The sequence below is a fragment of the Lepidochelys kempii genome, chromosome 11 (assembly GCF_965140285.1).
Source record: "Lepidochelys kempii isolate rLepKem1 chromosome 11, rLepKem1.hap1, whole genome shotgun sequence".
NCBI classification, from domain to species: domain Eukaryota; kingdom Metazoa; phylum Chordata; order Testudines; family Cheloniidae; genus Lepidochelys; species Lepidochelys kempii.
The window spans coordinates 66,958,602-66,981,980 of NC_136390.1; the positions used below are offsets into that span (position 1 = coordinate 66,958,602).

A 23,379-nucleotide genomic window follows, 5' to 3' on the forward strand; every position below is an offset into this window, starting at 1 on the left:
CTTAGGACGGAAGAACCCAATGCACCGCTACAGACTAGGGACCGAATGGCTAGGCAGCAGTTCTGCGGAAAAGGACCTAGGGGTGACAGTGGACGAGAAGCTGGATATGAGTCAACAGTGTGCCCTTGTTGCCAAGAAGGCCAACGGCATTTTGGGATGTATAAGTAGGGGCACAGCCAGCAGATCGAGGGACGTGATTGTTCCCCTCTATTTGACATTGGTGAGCCTCATCTGGAGTACTGTGTCCAGTTTTGGGCCCCGCACTACAAGAAGGATGTGGATAAATTGGAGAGAGTCCAGCGAAGGGCAACAAAAATGATTAGGGGTCTGGAATACATGAGTTATGAGGAGAAGCTGAGGGAACTGGGATTGTTTAGTCTGCAGAAGAGAAGAATGAGGGGGGATTTGATAGCTGCTTTCAACTACCTGAGAGGTGGTTCCAAAGAGGATGGTTCTAGATTATTCTCAGTGGTATTAGAGGACAGGACAAGGAGTAATGGTCTCAAGTTGCAGTGAGGGAGGTTTTGGTTGGATATTAGGAAAAACTTTGTCACTAGGAGGGTGGTGAAACACTGGAATGCGTTACCTAGGGAGGTGGTAGAATCTCCTTCCTTAGAGGTTTTTAAGGTCAGGCTTGACAGAGCTCTGGCTGGGATGATTTAGTTGGGGATTGGTCCTGCTTGGAGCAGGGGGTTGGACTAGATGACCTCCTGAGGTCCCTTCCAACCCTGATATTCTATGATTCTATGAATTCTTTGGCTTTTACAAAGGCAAAACTCAAGCCAACAGTCATGTGGCTAAATATTTAACTCCTTACATGAGCCAAACTCCCACTGAAGCTTACTGCCCTATTCACAGTTGACCTGCAATTTACGTAAATCATTAACACCAGTGCAAAATGGATATAAAATGTTACCACTCTTGACATGTTACTGTTCTACACCCACTTTGCACTGGTGTATATGACTGCACAAGGTGTAAGGTGAATTGGGCCCTGGGAATTTGGACCAAGTGGATTTGGCAGGCTGTGGCCCTTCGTAATGAATTTTAACTATATTATATATAGAAGGCGTGGCCAAACTGTGCCTTATGAGCCACATGCGGTTCTTCTACCGTTAAAGTGCAGCTCTCCGCCTACCAGATCGTGGGGGGGCGGAGCTCAAGGCTTGTGTTCTGCAGCAGGGTGATGGGTTTAGGAGCTTCTCCCAGAGATGACTGGTGCCTTCTGAAAGTGAGGGGGGGGGCACAATTTAAAGGTTCAAGCCCTATAGCTTGGGCCCACCCCAAGCATCCTCCCCCTCTTACCCTCAGTGGCCCCTCCCTGCAGCTCCCAGGTGCTAGCTCCCTGTGGACAGGCAGCCGCAAACAGCTGGGAGCTGCAGGGAGGGCCAGCTGCTTTAGCTTCCTGGGAAAAGGCAGTGGCAAGAGCAGCAGTTCTCCCTGCAGCTCCCAGCTGTTGTGCAGGGAGGTGGCCTGGTGGTACCATGTCTCTGAGGGGGGCCAGCAAACCCTAGCAAAAATCTGAGTGGGCGTGCGAGTCCACATGCCCTCCTCCCCCACCTCACCTCTGGCTTCTACCCAGCAGGGAGGGAGGTCTCAGGGCTTCAGCCTTACAGAGCTCACCTCCCGGGGCTCAGCTGAAGCTCCGAGCCCTGGCAGGTGCACCCCGGCTCTTGAACTTCTGAAGATCATCATATGCAGCTCGGAGGGTCAGTAAGTTTGTCCACCCCGATATATAGCACCTTTGCTATAGACTTTACAATAGCACAAATTAGTACTGCTGATCATTTGAAATTATACAATCTGAAACCAGGACGATGTACTGATGAACTTCCTATTAATGTTTTCAATCTTTTACAATATAAATAGTTCAAACATTCTCAAGAAGCAAACCCGCTCCTTCTCTGCTTAACTGGACTGCTTCCACGTACAGTCATTCCCCCTAATCACTTCAGCACGCAAGTGATGGGCAGAAGTTTCAGTCTGAGTTATCCTCCTTTATATTTCATCCCACCGTGAAATACAACCATGACATTCTCAGCATCAAAACAGCAGTTTAACTGAGGACCAGGGGTATATCCAAAGCTGATCTGCTGCTTTTAGTGAGACTCCAGTCCAAACAGCTTGCAAAGTATTGAAGACAATATGAATAGCCCGCATAAGAAGACAGGTAAAATAAGTTTCCTTCAAATTCAATGAATTGCTTCCTGCACAGAACTGCCACTTGCTTTTTAAAAAAGCTCCATTCATTCTGGAGATTTTAAATGGGGAATGAATGAGATGGAGGCATGGCTGTACCAAATTGCTGTTGTCTAGGTTTCCAAACACATTATACCTGCATACTCTGAGCCCAGTTTAGCGCGAGAGTCTAACCCCTCTGTTAACAATGAGCAACACCTCTCTCCATAACTTGTCTCACTGAAGTCAACAGAACTGTCTGCAAACTAAAGCAATGGGCTTAATTCTCATTTGCACAAAGGACCTTTTTACATTGCTACCAGCAGTGCATGTTAATTAATTACATTAATTAAAATAAATTGAAGTGAGTGTTAATGTAATTATTTTGCACCTGCCCTTAAGGCTCCTTTTCCCTACTAGAATGGTATAAAGCAGCCTTTGTGTAAATGAGCCTCAGGATCAAAATAGTCAGGATCAAACTGACTAAAGGTGTCAAAGTCTGGACCATAGAAATAAAGGGATTTTGATTTTGACAATTGTTTATTTTGCAGACAAGTTTGCTGTTAAAAGAATGTATTACGCACTGAAAGATGGATACTCACAAAACAGCCCTCTTCACCTCCTCATGCTAAATTGCTATGCCCAGGGAGGTATGAAAAAAAGTGTTCGTTTAGCGTTAATGATCACGTTAATTTTTCACATAAAGTTGTTTTGGGTTGTTTTAATTAAACTATCTGAAGAAATATTTCCTCTGGTGCGTTCATTGCCTCAACTGCTCTGGGAGCAGAAACAAAATGGTAGCTGTATTGCTAATCTACCAACAGCGAAAGCAATCAGCCTTAATCTGAGCAAAATAAAAAGTGGATGAACTCATTCCATTTCCATATTTGTTGTTTTGAATCCTTCTGAGCTTCTTGGTCTAGATGTTTACCTATTGGATTGTATTCCATTAGCTAGTTAAGCGAGGGGGCTAACCATCACTTTAGAACCCTGGTTAACTACAGAACAAGTACGGGAGTAAGGAAATTAAGGGTTTTATTTGCCTTTATTTTGGATAATCCCACCTCCGGGGCAGATTTTATTTGAATTCTGTTATTAATTTCTCAGTAATTCCTGAGCTCAAATAATTTAAGGGCCTAGATTTTCCAAGAGCACTCGGTACCCACATTTTGGGCCAGATTTTTAAAAGAGCTCAACTCCCAGTTAGTCCCTTAACATGAAGGGGCAACATTAAAAAAAAAAAAAAAACACCAATTTTCATTGTTAACAATAAGAGCTGCTGGGCACAGAGCTATTTAGAAAAACTCAACCTCTTCATTTAAATATTAAATGGGAGATGAGCTCTTCTGAAATCTGGCCATTTGTTTAGATGCCTAAATAGAAGATGCCAAATTCTTGGGAAAATCTAGCCCTAGAACTTTTGCTCCATTTAACCAGTGCGAAATAATGTCACGATGCAAGAGGCAGTAGTCGGCAGTAGTCTAGGAATTAAATAAAGTTAAGCCTTTCTATACAAATATTTGACAGTCCGATGAAATTAATTCTAACCAGGGAATATGGCCATCTATTTAAATTTGTGTGTGGTTAACCATATTAAGTATGAATGTCTTGAATACCGAATAGCAAATTTGGGGTTTTTTTTGGTCCCAAATCGATTGTGCCAAAACAGCCTTATCCCTGCATAAAAGAAAAAAAAGTTAAACAGCATTTTCAGTTGTTCCAATTTCTGTATGTGCATCTGCAATGTTATGAATGTGACAGTAGGATTTGGTAAAAATTCCTTCCCTGGTACATCAAATATACATTGCGGTACTAACATGCAGGTGGGATGAAACCAAAGGCTTGAGAGTTTCCTGAGGAGATCACCCAGAACAGCAGAAATGCAAAATTTCGCCAAGGTGGGCTAGATTGTGATACCCTCATCCACGTTGAATAGTATCTTGCAATATGAGTAGTCACATTGAAGGGAGGCAGTATGGCCTAGTGGATAGACCACTGGCCTGGGACTCAGGAAAACTGGGTTCTATTTCTGGCTCTGCCACTGGTCTGCGGGGTCACTTGGGCAAGTCACTTCACTGCTCTGTGCCTCAGTTTCCCCATCTATAAATGGGGAGAATGATACTGACCTCCTTTGAAAAGCACTTTGAGATCTACTGATGAAAAGTGCTAGATAAGAGCTAAGTGTTATTATGGTGATGGATTAAGTTACTATTCGGTGTGTGTAAGGGTCTCACAAACCTCACTGAGGCTATAGCATGGCTACAGAAGAGCATCAATGTACACAGTATGGTATCAGCTCTGCTGAAAGCGGGAAGATAAGAGAGGGTTTGGTTTTTTTCATTCCCATAAAGGGCCAAGCCTAGAGAGATGACAAATTCACTTTTAACACATTCGAATTCTTTGTTATTTCTGTAGACAAATTGGATTCTTAACCCTACTTTTTTTTTCCCCCCCCTCTCTCCTCGATGCCACCAAACAAGAATGCCTGGAGTACCCGATGACAATATTACCTGATTATCCAACTACTGCAGTAACACAAAACTCTTAGAAAGATGTTGCTACCGCCCCCCACCCCTGGCATGCAACAGCATGGAGAATGAGGTTTTTACTGAAAAGAAAAGAAGAGGATGAAAGGGGAAGAAAAGAAATTAGCCCTGATGTGCTCTTGTGAAATGAGCTGGAACGCTGAAGCTCAGTGAAACCGTTCCACCTTCGCATCGCATCCCTATGCCGAATGTTACTGATACATGACAAACAAACGGGAAAAACCGCCCTTGTACATTTGGAACTTGCTTTACCTGAGTTATTAATGCCTTAAAAAGTGCAGGGTTCTGCAGTAATGGTTGCTACCTCGGCAGGAGCATTATGGGCTCCATTGTGGGGTTACCACAAGCCCTGAATCAGGGGCATCGTGAAACTGTGTGGTCACGGGAGCAAAAATCTGCGCCAGCCCTATGCCTGTCACAGCTTACTGCCCTTTTTCCACGTCTGTTCAGCCGCATTGGCTCGTGTGCCGTGGGGGCAGAAGGGACCTTATCAGTAAGGGAGGGGGAGGCTGTTGTGCCCTTTATGATTGAAGCAGACCATGCCAAAGAGTAAGGGGCCATCTTGCAACCCCTTCCCCTGGGCGAGGCACAATTTTGCCTTGTGCGTGAATTATGATTATTACGGTAAGCTGCAGTGTTTGGGACAGAATGGCATCAGGCTTTAGGGACGGGATCTACCATTTTCTGGAGGGGAAGACAGTTGAAGTTTCTGCAAGGCAAACAGCGGGCCAGACTGTGCCTTGCAGTACACGGGACATATCGGCCAGGCAGGAGAGGAAGGGGAGTCAGGCCCCCACGTATGCATTGGCCAGCAGAGCTGGCTGGGGGGCAGTGGGATGAGGAGCAGGCTACGTCATGGAAGGGCTGATACAGAACCCTCTGCCCCTCGCCAGTGGAAAAGGGGAGGTGTCTCTGGGGTACAGTTCCTCCCCAGAGTTCCCTTGGGGGCTGCACAGCCACACGTAGCTTAAGAGGGCTGAGTCCAAAGGCTCAATCTAGCCCGTTAATAGCTACTGCTGATGAAATGGCAGTACAATGTTTTAAATACTAGCCTTGCTCTAGAATTTTTAACATTTGCTTTTTGCCATTAAAGACAAGGATGTGGACATCCAAGCAAATTCCTCCTTCCATGGACATGCCACTGTGGACAGTGAAGCAGCAGCATCTAAAATAAAACAGCGGGCCAGCTAGTTCACTAAGAGCAGCGTGCCCAGCTACATGGTGAAAGGAATGCCCATTTCTATATGCTCGAAATCATCTGTATAGAGCGGTTCATCACAGCCTCTCTGCCCAGGGGCATAGAGCTGGAGCACTGCAGAGAAGCTCTAATGGCTTTACAAAACCAGCAGTGTGTTATGTAATCCTTAGCTACACGTGCCCATAGGGTGGCATTAGTCTGCACAGTAGAAGGCAAATGTTGTTGTTTAAATGTGGGTGCCTAAAAAGTTAGGCACCCAAATCACCCATATGTTGAGGCACCTAAATAAGGACCTGCCGGTCCTCAACACCTCAAAACCTCAGGCCGTTTTTAAATAAGGAGCTTAAACTAGGGTTGCCAGGTGTCCGGTTTTCTGACTGGTCACTAAAAGTCTGGTTGGTCGCAGTAACCGGCCTCCACCATTGTGGGGTGGGAAGAGCAGCAGCTGGAGCCACATGGAGGAACTGCTCAGCTGCTGACGTCTGACAGAGACAGGTGGCAGGCTTCGGGACCGGGTTTGCAGAGGTAGGTGCCGCTGCTCGGGCGAGGGGTGCGGGGGTGGGATCCTGTCCACCTCCCCCTCTACTCCACCATTCCCTGATTGCCCCAGGGACCAGCCCCCACTGTGCCCCAGCTGCCCTGGCCCCTTGGGTGAAGAGGTGGGGCGGGGCAGGGCCTTTGGGAAGACGCGGGGCAGGGGGTGGTCGGTTTTTAGCAGCTAGAAAGTTGGCAACCCTAGCCTAAATATAAAATGTAGGATCTCTCATTTGGGCACTCAAGGTAGACAGTGTAGCCTTTGACGTACCTACTGCAGATATACTCGCCTGTGTGCATATGCCGCTGAAAACTTACGGGAACTCTTTAAAACCTGGGGACTCAGTATGCTGCACTTTCCACTTGACCTTTCTAGTAGTGGGATGTCAAACTGTCAATCAATCAATCAATCAAGATTTCAGTTCTCTAAGTTGGGCTTTTCCTCTGCTGTAGCTGTCAATCTGTCTGAAATCATGCATACACCATATATGATACTGCAGTGCTTTGCATTATACATATATGCTAATTTTTATCAACACAACTTCTGTAAAGAGCATTAACTTATAATTAAGGTTAAGATTCTGTCACAGGTATTTTTAGTAAAAGTCATGGAAACCCGCGACCTGTCCCTGACTTTTACTAAAAATACCCTGTGGCAAGGGCTGACCACTGCTGCTCCAGCCCCAGAGAGACTGATCCAGCCCTGGCTGCTGCTCTAGTGGGCCGGGGACTGCTGATCCAGCGGCGGGCTGCTAGCCAGCTGTTCAGCGGCCCAGGACTGGCCACCGGACAACTGTTCCAGCGGCCACTTCTCTGGCAGCCCAGGGGCTTATCGCTGCTCCAGCCCTGCCCCAGAAGAAGACACAGAGGTCCCGGAAAGTCATGGAATCCAGGTCCTCCCTGACAAAACCATATCCTTACTTATAATATGTATAGTATTGCTCTGTGCAAAAGCTCTATTGATCTCTTTGTCATCAGTTGCTCATTACTGCACTGAAAACTATTCAGTTCTTAAAGGGATAATACAAAAAGTCTTTTCTTACTCTTCCTAACCTCCCTGCCCCCCACTAGTTCCTAAGTACAATATCTGAGTGTGGACTGTCTGTCACACCATTAACAATATCAAAGGCATAAGGCAAGAAAGAACCTTCTTCTTCCCAGAATCTGTGAGGAAAGCATGAAGCACCTTATGTATGTGCTTAACTTTAAACATATGCTTAAGTCCCAGTACAGTAAGCACATGCTTTAAGTGCTTTCTTGAATTGGGGTCCCAATCTGAGTGTAACCCAAGGCTTTCCCCAGATACTTACACATGTCCCATCTTGAAGCCTAGTCACTTTAGCCACTTAGCTTTGAAGAAGAACGTATGGGATCACACACACATTAAAGACATGGAAAAGAATGACACCTGTCAATTCTATTTGTGCTGATCATTCACCATATTACTGCTAGGCAAGAATGATGAAGTCTGATTTCCAGACTTCTTTTCTTTGCTATTGCTAAGAACGGAAGGCCGGCACTCAATGCCAAGAAAGCTTTTTGCTTGCCAACAATAGAGTGCCACCGGAATTTTGAAAGAGCAAATCCACCCCAATCCCCCTACAGCACCCCACCCCAACATCCTCTATTGTCACCCTTGAGTACAAAGGCAAGAGAAGAGTTGTCAGGTAATATCAACATCAGATGCCACAGGCAGTCATCAGTTTTTCTTTCAGCTGCTTACCAGTGTGGCTCCTTTTATGTACCATAAGCACATTGGGCCCAATGCAAACCATGCCACAGACGTCACATTTCAGTTTACCATTCGGAAGCCGGATTCCTCCCTCGCCTGACAGCTCCTGGATCTTTCTGTTGTCCGCCATCTCGCTGTTCTCAGAGAGGGGTTCTTCCAAGCTGCTTCCTTCATCATGACCCCTGATCTCATCTTCACGGCTTAGGGGTTTCCTGTCAGACTCCTCATCGCTTTGCATTTCTAGCTTTACTGAATTTGCTGAAATGTTAAAAAATATATAAACAAAAAAAAAATCAGTCTTTTCCTCATTACCAATTAACTAATACCGTGGCCAATTAGCATTATTATTAATTATTTGACTACAGTAATGTCTAGAGGCCCCAAACATGATCAGGGCCCCGTTGTGCTAGGTGCTGTACATGCACATAGTTAAAGACGGACCCCCAACCCTAAACATATACAATCTATTCCAAACAGACAAACGGTAGGAGAAAGAAAGAATTTTTATTCCCATTTTGCAGATGGGAAACTAGGGCACAGAGAAATTAAGTGACTTGCCCAAGGTCACCCAGAAATTCTGTGGAAGAACAAGGAACTGAATCCAGATTTTCCACTGCTTTGACCACAAAGTCATTCTTCCTTTCATGGATCCACTGAATGCAAGGAGTACAAAGAGTCGCGTACCACAGTGAATGAGCAGTTAAAAATATTTACTCCTCCACTCGCACCTAATTCTAGCGGTTGCACATCAAACTATATATAGCAGTCTTCCAGATAGAGAATGCTACATAGTCAGTTCACTGAAATGAACTCTCCTTAAAGGGACACTTGTTCAAAACAAATTAGTTTAATGAAGAAGGGCGTACATGGTGCAAAGATAATCTCCAAGTCATAGTTCTTGCACAGACCTACTATGCCAGCTGTGTTCTGGTTTGCAGTTCACGTATACAAGTGGGGTAAGGGCATCCCATTGTCTGTATACTCTGTTAGAGCCTGAGACACAGTCTGGGAGTCTTTCATTGACTTCAGCAGACTTTATTTTAGACCATTAAGGTGTCACCCAAATTCCATCAAAGCCGATGAGAACTGAAAAAAATCAGACCCCTTGCTGACGTGTCTCAATGCGAGTGTAGATCCCTCACCTTCGGCACCGACATTTGAAAATGTTGTCCAGTTAGCGAAAGCTGCTGTAAAGAATGCCCCAGAGTTTCACTGTCTATCCACAGAACAGACATAGGTGGTTCAGAACCTGAAGACCCAAAGAAGAGTTCTGTGGAGCTCAAAAGCTCATGTCTCTCACGAACAGAAGTTGGTCCAATAAAATGTATTCCCTCGCCCACTTTGTCTCTCTCATATAGGCTATAGGACAGCCATCATATAGGAACAATTTCAGCCCCTACAGACTGAGGTTCGAGTTGAACAAGAGGGTAAAAGCTTCCTCCATTTCCCATTACAAGTACCCTGAGCTACCCAGTCCCTCAGCATTAACCTCATTAGTTACCCTTCTATGTCCCCACCCTAAATAGTTGATAGGTTCAGAAATCTGTGTTTCCATGTTGCCTAGGGCATGTACAGTGCTAGGAACAAAACCAGGAGATCAAAGGCCAATTAAAGGTGACTTTCTAATTGTACAATTGTCAAAATACATCTCCCACTGTTCACCAGGGCATTAATGGGAGCCAAGGAATGCATATACTGTAGTAAGGCCCATGCAGAAAAAGGAGACAGATCGACCATGGTAGCCGTACGTCATTGTAAATCCAGCCATCAAAACATTAAGCATTTTACATTATGAAATATTTTTGCTCTTTATTTGCTGAATGGAAATGATATTTTATTTCCACAAAGATACATTTGCTGATACAAAGATACCATGTCGCAACTGAGGGCTAAACGGTGACTTTGCCTCAAGTTCTGGGTCTGGGCTCCCGCTCATTTCCTCCCCTTCCCCATGCACAGGAGAGAGCAGGAATATAGCAGCCCACAGAAGCAGCTTTCTCCAGCACGCTGCTAGCTATGGTATGGGTAACTGGCACAGAGGAACAAGGGGAAGCCTTACTACTCTTTACTCACCTGTGTGGACATGAAGGACAAACTACAATCTGGCCCCAAATATGTACAATTCCTATGCTTTACACAGAGTTTTTCAAAGAAACCACAAAGATAGATATTTTCAAGAAAATTTTATAAACATTTTATAAACATCTCACTTTTTTTTAATCAAAACTGCAAATTTTTATTCTAACCTGCCCCAGTTTTGTTTGTTTGAATGATGTGAAATGATTCAAGGTAACAAATTAAGAGCAAAAGACCCGGTATCAATTCCTAGCTATGCCATTAGCCTCCTGGGAGACCTTGGGCAAGTCATTTCCCTCATTGTGCCTCAGTTTCCCCATCTGTAAAGGATATTGACCTCCTATGTAAAGCACTTTGAAATCTACAGATGAAAAACACTGTATCATCACCATAATTATGCCGAGCTCTTACTCTGTACTTTATATCAGAGCTCAAAGCGACCCACAACCTTTGAATGTGTTTACACTCTCATCACTCCTCTAAGGCAAGGCAGTGCCATAGTCCCATTTTACAGATAAAGAAACAGAGGCACAGCAAGGCTAACTGACTTTCTCCAAGTCACACAGGACAGTTTTAGTTTATTGCAAGGTCTTTGCTTTGGGAATGAAAGGGCCAAGGTTCTAATCCTGCCTTGTCTTTGAAAGTATCTGTGTATGATTTATGCGGAGCCGAATTATTAAAGGTGCTGAGAACCAGCAGCTCCCGTTGACTTCCACTGGAACTGGGGGTGTTCAGGGTATCAGCGCAACAAGCCCAAAGTAATTGTGTCTGCTGTCTATGTGGATTTGTTATACAGGAAGTCTGTGGCAGAGTGAGGAGTAGGACACTGCTCTCCTGACCCAAAATACTGTGTCTTAACCACAAGATTACCCTTTATCCCTGTAGAGTAGGAACAATATGCAAAATAGTCACAACACACTTTGCACCAAGTGAAGGGGTGTATGTCTATGTGAGTGACCGAGTGTGTGCGTGTGCACATGCAAGAGAGAGGAGTGTAATTTGTATCCAGGGTATATTTTTATATAAACTGTATCTCGATTGTATTTATTGTATCTGGAACGTTCATTGGTGCTGAGCCTTCACAGTTTCCATTCAAGTCCATGGAAGCCCTTGTTGCTGAGCACCTCTGAAAATAAGTGACCTGAAAATAAGGTCAGAAGTGCTTAGAAACTGGGAGATTGTTGTCAGTGGCTTATTTTATCTTAACCGAGTGTTGCCTTCTGCTGAATGCTGGCTTGAATCCAGTAGGATAAACAGCAAAGCAAAACAGAGCAAGTTGTTTGCTGCAAAACAACCTTCCAGACACACAACCCTCTCAACTCCTCAGAACACAGCTCAGTAGAACCCTCCAAAGGCTGTATACGGAGAGTTGCTCATTCCATCTCATCACTTAAAAGCACTCTGGCTATTGTGCAGAATTGTTCAGCCTGTTGACAAAAGTTCATACCCGCACCCCCTTTGACTCTGTCCCTGCTGCTTTCAGAAACCTGGCATCATGTGTTTGTTGCTCTGTGAAGGTTCCCTCTTCAGCTGGGACTAGGGAGAGTTGCAGGTCTCCAAGGAAGGGAATGCTGCTACTGTGGGGATCACCTCAGCTCTTCATGAGGACTTTGCTAATCAAGTCATCCTTGCTGCTTTACTTCATGTTGATACATATACCAGATATGTACAATATTTTACAAACACACACAGTTCAGGGGGTGTATTTATTTCTTCTATTTTATTCAGCCCGAAGACAAGAGCTATTTACATAACCTTTTCTGTGATTTCACCTATTGCCACAAATTTAACAAATAAAAGAATTATGTTAAAGAGAGAAAGGATGTATAAAGCAGAGTTTGGTGCTATCCTGTACTGTATAATGTCTGCAGGTAAACTGCACCACAAGGCTCTTCTTTGCATACTGACTGAAAACTGTAATCATTCTTGCACTTGACTATACAATAGATAAATACATATGCACAGAACAAAGTTGAAACTTTTCAGCACCTCTTCTACAAATCACAACAATACAGCAAATGAGTCTAAAATGTCAAACACAATCCAGAAGGACAAGCTGGGTGAGTAATCTCTTTTATTGGACCAACCTCTGTTGGTGAAAGAGAGAAAACTTTTGAGTTTATACAGAGCTCTTCTCCAGATCTGAAGAAGAGCTCTCTGTAGGCTTGAAAGCTTGTCTCTTTCCCCAATGGACGCTGGTCCAATAAAATATATTACCTCACCCACCTTGTCTCTTTAATATCCTGGGGCCAATACAGCTACAACCACACTGCAAACTAATTATTAAAAAAAACAAAACAGATTTTTTCAAGGAGCATCAAACCTGAAGCCAGAAGTTTTTCCAGTTTAACTTTTCTTCATTTTATCACCATTCACTTCATTGTACTGTTCAACACCTCCTGACACAAACTGAGACAATCACCCACCATAAAAGCACCATCCATAAACCTGATGCTAACAGCATGCATTCAGTGGGGCATACAACTGCTTTTCTTTCTTTCTGAGTATCAGTATTCAACTGACCCTAGCTTATACTTGGAGTAATTATTTTCTACAGGGAACTCTAGATAATGAAATCTTGTCTCATGTGCTAATTAATCAACAATGCCATATTAAGCAGTGCTCTGGTAAGTCCTTAGCACCAAAATATTTTCTTTATCCATGAATAAGCATAACAATCACCAGCAAAAATATTAGCAGATGTTATGCTCCTATTTTAATGATTTTTCGAGCTTGAGTATTGCAAGATGATCCTGCTGTGCATTTTATCCTCTATTATGGAAGTTATCTCCCCCAAAAATGAGATTTAGAAAATCCCTAGTGTCTCATTAAAAGTTTTGATCCTCAGCTGGGGCTACAAGGTACAGTACTGAAAAGTAAAGGTCATTATTTAAAAAAAAACAAGGAGGTAGTAATGCACAGTGGTACCCCACTGCAAGACAAAGGGAAGCACAAAAACTCCTGCTGATAGAATATCATGGGGCAGACACAGTGTAACATACAAAATCAAAGAAATTCTAAGTTAATGCTGACAAAATGTGTTCTTAACTCAGCATGGATCTAAACAGTGTAGAGCAGATGCCAAATTAGCTCACCCAGTGTTTGTTCTAAAAACCCTTGTCCAGGCACAGTGAACAAAGTAATGGATATATTGCCCGCCTTATCTCAACATTTCAAAGACCTGAAGAAATAAGTAAAAGTTAGTAAATACAACTACTCGGGTAAGACAGACTCAAAGCACTAACTAGAGAAGGAGATATTGACAGGTAGCACAGTGGGAGCTTTTCCATAAAATCCGGTCAATGATCTATAACAGGGGAGGCCAACTTACTGACCCTCCAAGACTTATATGACAATCTTCAGATGAAGAACCTGGGCATACCTGCTGGGGCTTGGGGCTTCAGCTGCTGCCACTCCCCAAGGAGCTAAAGCAGAGACCCCTCCTTGGAGCTCCCAGCTGTTTGCCACTGCCTCTCCCAACAAAGCTAATAGCTGGGAGCTGAAGGAGGGGCTGCTGAGGGAAAGAGGGGGAGTGTGCCTGGGTGTGTGTGACTCAAGCTGTTGGCAGGGCCAAACCTTTAAATTGTGCTGCCGCCCTCCCCACCACTCTTACAGGCAGCAGTCGTCTCTGGCAGAAGCCCTAGCCCCACCACCCCACCGCAGGGCAGAAGCCCTGAGCTCTGCCCCCAGTCTGGTAGATGAAGAATGCTGGGCATGGAGGGCTCCAGGAGCCACCCTTTAACTTCAAAAGAGCTGCACGTGGCTCACGAGTGGCAGTTTGGCCACCCCGATCTCTAACAATTGGTCTGTTCCACTCCCAGCTTCTCCTAGGTATAATTCACGTGTAGTAGTTTGGGGATATGGCCAGCTGTCCGCTACGAATGATCATGCAATGACCTAACTCCTTCCACATCTGAACCTGGGATTATGGACTGAAAGATTACTACATGAAAGCACTGTGCCTCATGTCCATCCAGTTGAGAGGGGGTGTATGTGGGGGAGAGGTAGGTTTAATTTTAGAAACATGGGCGGTGGAACGGCAAATGGTTTTGACACGAAAGAAAGACAAAAAACAGTTTTGCTAATTACCTTAAATTTGAAGAAGAAGAAGAAGAAGAAGAAGAAGAAAAAAAGATCAAGTTTCAGCCTGAAATGATTCTGAAAGTTCAAGGTAAAAAAACGCCACAAGTATCTTTTTTTTCCCTAGAAACAAACAATAAGGCCTGATTCACAATTAACTCTACAGTTATGTCTACACTGCACAGTTAACTCAGGAGACTGGAATCCGGGTCCAAGCACCTGAGTCAGCCCAGCCGGAGTGTAAGCATCCCCACTGCCAAACCTTACCTGAGTTACTAGGTCCTCACTGTTTCTGCACTCACCCATGTGTGCCTGGGAGCATGTGCCCTGGTTCTTTGGGCGGAGACACTCTAGGCTTCCTTCCCCAGTCAGCTGTGTCCATTTTAGGAGACCTTGTCCATCCTTTGAGTATGGAGGGGAGAACTGTCAGAAGGGGACTGGAGGACTAGCAGAACTTGACTGGTCTCTAGACTACGTCCTCACTGCAAAGTAGATGGGTTCCGGCCTGAAATAAAGCAGAGCCTGGGCTCTGACCCACACCCCAACTGGGAAAGCGAGCCTGGGTTTAATGCACTTCCAAACTGGGTCAGAGGATTTTCTGTGTGGGCAGCAGGAGCAGGGTGGATAAAAATAAATTTTTAAAAATAAATGGATTTTTTATTTAAATCTGATTTTTTACACATTTTAATCAAATACCGTTGTGGGTTTTTTTTTTTTTTAAAGAAACCCTATTTAAAATTACATTTGAAATTGACTGCCTATGTTAAGACCTAAACTTACTATCTATTAAAATAATTTAAATTAAATTAAAAATATGTTAAATAGTACATGTTTGCTTCCAAGTTTTAAAGAAAGACAAAACCATGGAACTGGTGAAAGTCACTGGCTAAGCATCTGGAGGAACCAGAGTTTGTTGATGTGCTAAACTACTTTTGACAGCAGTAGCCTCTTGTGCAGGTGCAGAGAGAATGTTTTCTTCATTTCAGTTTATTCAACTAGTTCAGTTCAATGATTAGTTCATTCAAAATTAAATAATCAATTGGGAATTGAAAAAGCAGGCAAGCTTGTTTTCCCTCTTCCAATTTATGAACAAACACTAGATGCACGTTGATCAGATGTTTTCAGAGAACTATCCATGATGGCTCCAAGATCTCTTTCTTGGGTAGTAACATCTAATTTAGACCCCATCCTTTTGTATGTATAGTTGGGGTTATTTTTTCCAATGTGCATTACTTTGCACTTACCAATATGAAATTTCATCTGCCATTTTGTTGCCCAGTCTTGTGAGATCCAGTCAGCTTTGGACTGAACTATCTTGGAGTAAATTTGTATCGTCTGCAAATTTTGCCACCTCACTGTTCAACCCCTTTTTCAAATAATTTATGAATATGTTGAACAGCACAGGTTCCAGTACAGATCTTTGGGGGACCCCATTACTCACCTCTCTCCATTGCGAAAACTGGCCATTTATTCCTGCCCTTTATTAACCTCTCTTTTAACGAGCTACTGATCCATGAGAGGACCTTCCCTCTTATCCCATGATTACACTGCCAGAATGGCAAAGAGGCTTTAATGCTAGTGTAAACATAATTTGATGCTGGAGCAATGCAAAGGGGTCTCATTATAAAGAAGAGCCATACCCTGAGCTTCTTCTTCAGGGCAGAATTTGGCCCTTAATTAAAGAGGCTTTATAATCAACTTTGGTTCTAACAATAATGTGTTGCCAAAGGTTTAAACAAGGAGAGCCCACAAAAATTCTCTCACTTAGAAAGTCATGGGTATCCGGACAGAGCAGAGGGATAAGGGACTAGGGAATCTATTTATCTGTTTCCGCATAGTCAAGGAGGGAGGCAACTCCACTTGGCAAACAGACGTATATTAAAAAGTGTACTTACTGGAAACTTTGTACTTTGTTCCTGAAAAATGCACGGGGCCTGATTCTCCTCTTGCTCACACCTGTGTAAATCAGGAGTGACTCCAAAGTCAGTAGAGCTACACTGGTGAATGCTGACAAGAAAGGCGAATCAGGTCCACTGAATGTATGGATAGTATACTGCAGCGTTCAACATATCCAATGGGGAAGAAGGGGAAAATGAAGATATTTCAATGGTGTCTATGGGTGGTATCTTCCTGCAGGAAATTTTCTGGAAAAATATTTTGACACTTGTGCAAATTGGTACATTCCAAAGGGAAGTCCAGTTGCTCTTGAATAGTATTTTTTTTTTTAAAAAAGCCCCAGTGATAAGTCACTCCTGATTTACACAGGTGTAAGCAAGAGGAGAATCAGGCCCCATGCATCTTTGGCTGAATTGACTGAGCTGTATCCAAGGAAAAGGGTGAACTCCATGAACAAAGGAAGAGGAATTACCCCTCTCTCCCTTCAGTTTTAAGTAGAGGCTCTTGTACATGCGCAAAAGCCTCTCCCACTACATTACTGAATGTCAGATTTGTTCACCAGCTGACACAGCATGAGCTACCAAGATGACACTTTTGTGCACATGACAGCCCAGGTCCTCAGAAGGTGGGAATCCATGCGACATCACTGATTTCAATAGTGCTTTGTCGAGATATATCACAACCCAAATGCTCCTTCACCTGTCCACGTTGATTCAAATGGTTAGAAGTAGATTACAAAGTTTTTATCTACACTATTGCTTGGATTTAGCAATAAGTGTAAAGGGACTAGGTGCCCATAGTCCATGGGAATTGGGTGGCTAATTTAGGCACCTTTCAAAATCCCAGACGACAAAAGGATTTTATAAGGACATTGAAGAATCACGGGTTTAATCCTGCTCCAATAAAATCAATGGCAAAGCTTCTGTTGAATTCAAATGGGAACATGATTGGGCCATGTATTTCAGGTCTGTGAGAGGGGCTAGTTTCATTTACAGTTCTGTTATACCCAGTTGGTTTAAACTGGTTTCTCTGCAGTGTCGAAACAGAGTTTTGATTGCTCTGTTTTTAACACCACTCTCTTTCTCCCAATTGGATTTTCTAATGCCACATACAAGTGGTGGGGACAGTGGTAGTGAAACCAGTGGAACAACTTTCATAGCGGTCTATATAAGCTTATATAACTATTCCAACTGACAAGAAAAAACGTTATAGTCATGGCAAGTATTCGGACTCAAACCTACAAACTCCCAACAAGTTCAGCATTGAGATGAAATGCCATTTCTAAAAATGGGGCCAAATGCTGACACCTTTACTCACCATGAATAGCACTTTATTCAGTGAGTAGTCCTACTGAAAGGGATTACTCAGGAAGAAATTACTCAGCACAAGTAAGGGTGGCAGAATTTGTCCCCAATTTTGGACCTGACCCGAAGGCCTTCAGAGTCAATGGGACTCTATCTATTGACTTCAATGGGCTTTGGATTAGACCCTCTGTGCCTGGATTTTGCAACTCATATGACAGGATAGATAGATAATCACTCAGTGTTGGGCAAACCTTTCATAAAAGATGCAGAGGTCAAATTTTGCCCTTAAATGCACACATGTAACTAGATGAATGAAAACTGCATGTTCATATTCAAGGCAAGCCTTTGGACCTTCTACAATATGTGTAGTGAACCCAGCAGGCATGATTCCCCTCTCAGCTCAGTTTAACCTTTGTTACTTTGGTAGAGTTACTCCTGATTTACACCAGAGAATCAGCCCTAATATTTACAGTGAGTTTTCTCGAATCTCACAGCATTGGTCTAACATTAAGGACTTCAAACACTTTATTTTTTTTAAGAGGTTGGTTCTGAGCTATAATAAGGAGCACTTACTCATTGACCTGTGACACTGTCTGCTAACGTTCACTCCCAAGCGACTTGTTAAGATCCTACTATGAATTTTATACCCCAAAACTTAGAAATTTGTAATGGAAATGTTGACAGATTACAGCTATATCGGGATCATCAATAAATATATATAGCACCACTTCAAATTACCAAAACCTCATAGTTTCACTTATCATCATCTCTACTTCTCAAAGAGCGTGTGACTTCCTAAATGCTTTCTAAAACACGCAACGCATAATAATTATAGCAATAACAAGGATTTCATTTATAAAGAGCCCTGTCCACCAGGGGAATTGCACTAAATTAAAAAAAAAAATTAACAGAAACAGTGATCCAAAGCCAAGTGAAGTGCCTAAAGAGATTCCCATAGTCTTTAGTGTGCTTTGGATCAGGTGCTTAAATAGCAGCTGCTCATTTTCTGTGTCTACTATTGTATATGTTTTAAAACTAGTATTTTTAAGAAGTGTAAGGCTTTCATCACAAGTTACACCCTTTGGGCTACTCAAGTGGTCTTAGCTCATGGAAACAAGCTTGCTTTGTTTTTAATTACGAAACTCCAAGTGCTCTTAATACAACTTGATCTATCGGTGTCCTCTTCTAGGAAATAACTATAAATGACACAGCAAAGATACTTCTCCCCAACAGGACACACCTCGACTGAGTAATCCAACCAGGGAAAAATTTTTGGAGAAGCACCTGTCACAATCACAAATATTTTGTATGCCTTCATCTATGAACTGCAAAAGGAATCTTAACATTTTCATTTTGTTTCTTTATTTTAATCAATGCTTTTCCTGCATCTTGTCAACGTCCAATTTAATTGACCATGTTGGAGTAAAAATAATAGGGCTAGATTCTTAGCTGCTGTAAATCAGTGAAGATCGAGTGACGTCAATTGAGCTTTGCAGATTTCCCCCAGCTGAGGATCAGGACAGCGACATGACAAAATATGAACAAACTAATTTATTACGCACCCTGTGCTCTCTTAAAACAAATTTCAGTGGGCCGCTGAAAATCCTTGAATGGTTGTATCATTAATGTGTTAGCCAACCAATACGATCATTATGCATGTCTTCCTTTTTTCATTCTGTATAAGTAGCATGATGTGGCTGTGTGTACTACTCAATTCTTGTGGAAAAGTTTCCAAAGTCAGTTAAAACATTTGTTTTTTTATTTGCAGAGTTCAGACAAGAAGTTGTGCTGCTTTAAGAGACCTGTTTCATTGGACATAATTTAAAAATGTGTTTTTCTCTCCGTTTTCACTTTGTTGGTTTCAGACAGTCCATGAAGGTCAAGGTACTGGACTCTTGGGAACTAGAGAGTTCCGCTTATGCTCTGAGACCCTAGTAACACATATAGTCAGAACAATGTAACGTGCCAAGGACGGAGTACAACTACCAAGGGCCAAATTCTTCTACTCTTCCTCAATTATCAAAGGGGCTATTCACAGAATGCACCACTGCTAAACCTGAGTAAGAGTAATACAATCTGGTCCTGAATTTCCTTGCTTTTGCAAATTCAAAAGGACAAAGCGTGACTATAACTGTTTACATCCTTTTACCCTTGAACACTGTTTTAAACATAACTTCAGTTATCTATTTACATCAGAAATTAGATATTAAAGGTCCAACTCCTTTCTACTGCATGATAGATTCTGATGTCACAGCAATAGAAATCTGGAGTAACTAAGCCACTGAAGTCAATTTAAAAAGAAAAGGAGTACTTGTGGCACCTTAGAGACTAACAAATTTATTTGAGCATAAGCTTTCATGAGCTACAGCCCACTTCATTGGATGAAGTCAATTTATGAGCCACAGGTTCTGATCTCATTTATACTAGTTAAAACTTGACTAACTACTCTACTACAGAGTATCCTAAACTGCTATAAATCAATGTAACTCCAGTGGATTAGTTACACCAGCTGAGGATCTAACCCAATATTGTTCACAGATGTAAAATTGTCTAAGTGAAAGGAGAATCAGACCTGCTGAGTCTAATTCTGAAAATTCTTATATACACAGGTAATTCTTACCCATGACCGAAGCCCCATTGAAATCAATGGGAGTGTTCATTTGTGCAAGGATTATTTATGATTGCGGGATTGGGCCCAAACTCCACCAACATAAAACAAACCAGATATTAAACTGGAGAAATATTTAAATAAATATCCCTTAAAAAAATCTAGAAATGTTACACTTTCACCTGTATTATTAATGTAGGCAGTGACAGATGGCAATGGAAAAAGATATAAAATAACTCTCGAAGTATTAACTTATTTCAGTAGCATGTGTGTCAGATTATTTAGCATAAAAAACTGGCATTACACAGTCTCATTAAATCTATGCATCTGTGTAGCAACTTGCAATTTCTGGATATTTTCTGACAGTGTTCAAACCAAAAGCTTTTGCCTCACATTTCTTTTCTCAAGAAAGGCAAACAAAAGCAAAACCTTATAGTAAATATTCCTGAATAACTCTTAGAGAAGATTTGCTATTCATCATCTGTACATTTTTCCCTTTTAAGGAAAGATGAGGGGAAGGGCAGGTGATTATATACATGGAAATCTAAATATTTGTCAGATAAAGAAATGGTTACTGATTTTAAAGCGAAAACAATCATTTTCTCACTTTTTATTGCTTCCAGAGCCAAACTGTACATCATATTATTCAACATTGTGCCAATAAAGTGGCATACAAATAGTCCCATTGACTTTTATAGGACTACTCAGAGAAGTAAGGATTATATGTTTGGGGGACTGGATCCAAAATTGGAGACATTTTAGACTACTGTAGAGGTGCAATAATGTACAAACAGATGAAGAGTTTGAGAAAATTGGAACCCCCTTAAACTTCTACCCTGAGTGTTCTCCCAGAGGGCTCAGCATTGCTCAGGAAGGCAGAGAGCTAGCAGATTTATGCAGACTCAAGTTCCTGCATATTAATTACAATCTTCTCCCTGCCGCATCTGTTGTTTTCTATTGCTCCCATCCCATGCCATTGATGGAGCTGCTGCTGCCATCAATGGAAGTGCAGCAAGCCCTCCAGGGCAGGGACTGTGTACACCCATGCATACAGCCCCTGGCTCAATGAGGCCCTGATGCTGATTGAAACCTGGGGGTACTACAACAGCACAAATACGATACAATAGCAGCATGCACTGCAGTAACTACATATTCACTAGAAATTGACAGGGAGAAGAAGAAATCAATAGTGGAGATGGAAGACCAGAATTTTACCTGGAAGAAACACAGCAGCTCTGCCGGTATTTGCATATTCAACTCTAACCTCACAAATGGTCATTTCTTTTCAGCTACTCTTACGGTATCTTAGACAGCACTGATCTCTGAAAGACCTGGTAATATCTCATGGAAAACTAAAATCTATGTACTCTGCCTAAATGCCAAGCCATGCTGTAGGGCCAAAGGGCCAAACTCAGGCCTGGCATAAGTCATTTCGGTGTTGAAATATTTTGTTTCCTTGGGCTATGGATTTGTCTAAAGCTATTTACATGCCAGCACTTATTACAGGCAGGCTGGTTGCATCACCTATTATTGCCTGATACTTCTCATAAGTCCCCCCTTTAAAGTTGCTTGTAACTTTGCCAGACTTTAGCTGTTTGAGCTGAAATTCTCCATGCCAGGTATCTGCCTCAGGCTGAATTTTGGGGAAAAAAATAAGAAATCAGTCAAAATGGTTCATTTCCAAGAACAAGGCTAGGGAAAATAAATATGTTGTTTTGCCATGTTAAAACAATTCTGGCAACCTTTTCTTTGAAAAGCTCCAGTGCCCCCATGATTTGGAGAAGGAACTTGGAATTTGGCAGGGGGAGAGGGAAGAGGGGCGCTATGCATCAGGGATGTGTCTTTTGCTGCGAAAATCTGCCCAAATTTGGCTAAGTTATAAGACTTTGGCAAAATCACAGTTTGCACATGCTCAGCAGAGACTTTTGATTTTAAGAGCAAAAATCTCTTTAGTTCCCCATCTTCACTGTGTGTGCTTTAGCCTTTCACAGCTCCTACTAGTGACGATGCACATGAACCATCCCTACAGATTTCAGAGTAACAGCCGTGTTAGTCTGTATTCGCAAAAAGAAAAGGAGGACTTGTGGCACCTTAGAGACTAACCAATTTATTAGAGCATAAGCTTTCGTGAGCTACAGAATGACTGAGAATGCTTCCTCCAAACCAGGGATATAGTGTGTTAAGCCAGACTTTCCCTGCAATGTCTGCTCCCAGCCAGAACCAAGACCCAGGAGCCCATCTCTCCTGTGCTCTCAATGACTTCTCTGCTGATGCCCAAGCAGTGTGGAAGAGGAAGCTGCCTGACTCATATGCAAAACGGACAAAAGCCCTACCTGTGGGGATAGGTGGTGAGGGGGGAGGCCAAGAGCAGTAGCTTAGGATAAAGAGACTGGGAGGTAACTGGGACTAGAAGATGGGAGGAGAGAGAGACTGGGACTGGCTGGGCATGGAAACTAGGTCTGGGAGCCAGGGATGGAATGTGGGGAGACTAGGAGTCAGTAGGTGAGGGGAGACTGAGATCAGATGAGGAGCTGGAGGGAGACAGACTGTTTGGGCAAAGAAACTAGGAAGGGCAGGGGAAGTGGGTGGTGTGGAGAGAGAGTTGACATGGGGCCAGGTTCTGGGGAGACAACTGACAGTGGTTGGGGAAAGAAACGGGGCAAGAAGCCAGGGCATGAGGTGGGACTGGGAATGGCTGGGCAAGGAGAGTTGGAATGAGTGTGTGGTGTGAGGACAGCAAGAGTAGGATGGGGAGTTTAAAGAGGTGAGATGAGAAGCCTAAATTGTGGAGACTGGTACTAGGATGAGGAACCTGGGAAGGGAAAAAGATAGGACTTGGAGATTGTGGAGGGAACATAGTGGAAGAGCCTGCGCCCTCCACAGCACATTCCTGAGCCTCACCATTCCTCTGCTGTCAGCAAATATCTGTGAAACTTATTGTTAAAGTGTCCATCCCTCTCTAGTGCTGGTTCTCAATGAGGATGACAACCTACTGCTGCTACTCCAGTTACTCCATTAACGCAAGTCAGAGGCAGTGGATCGAATGGTTGTAATCCATGCTTATGAACCAAATGAGTGTCACTATGATACCATATAATGGAATTTCTGGTTATTTTAGTTTTCTATTTAAAAAAAAAAATCTGGGAAATTACACACAAATCTCCTACTTTAATTACTTGACCACATAGTATTTGTTCCACAAGACCCCCTGCTCTCGTTCGATGTAC

The 23,379-nt window shown here is 42.9% G+C and overlaps 1 protein-coding gene across 3 annotated transcripts in view; it reads right to left on the bottom strand.

Moving 5' to 3' along the window:
- IKZF2 (IKAROS family zinc finger 2) overlaps positions 1–23,379 on the bottom strand; it is a 128,969-nt gene that overhangs the window by 44,611 nt on the left and 60,979 nt on the right. For 2 of the 3 annotated variants that reach the window (XM_073306723.2, XM_073306721.2), the window contains exon 4: positions 8,180–8,446. In XM_073306723.2, the coding sequence (XP_073162824.2) occupies positions 8,180–8,446 (267 nt within the window). The remainder of the gene's footprint in view (positions 1–8,179; positions 8,447–23,379) is intronic. The other variant, XM_073306722.2, reaches the window with a different exon arrangement.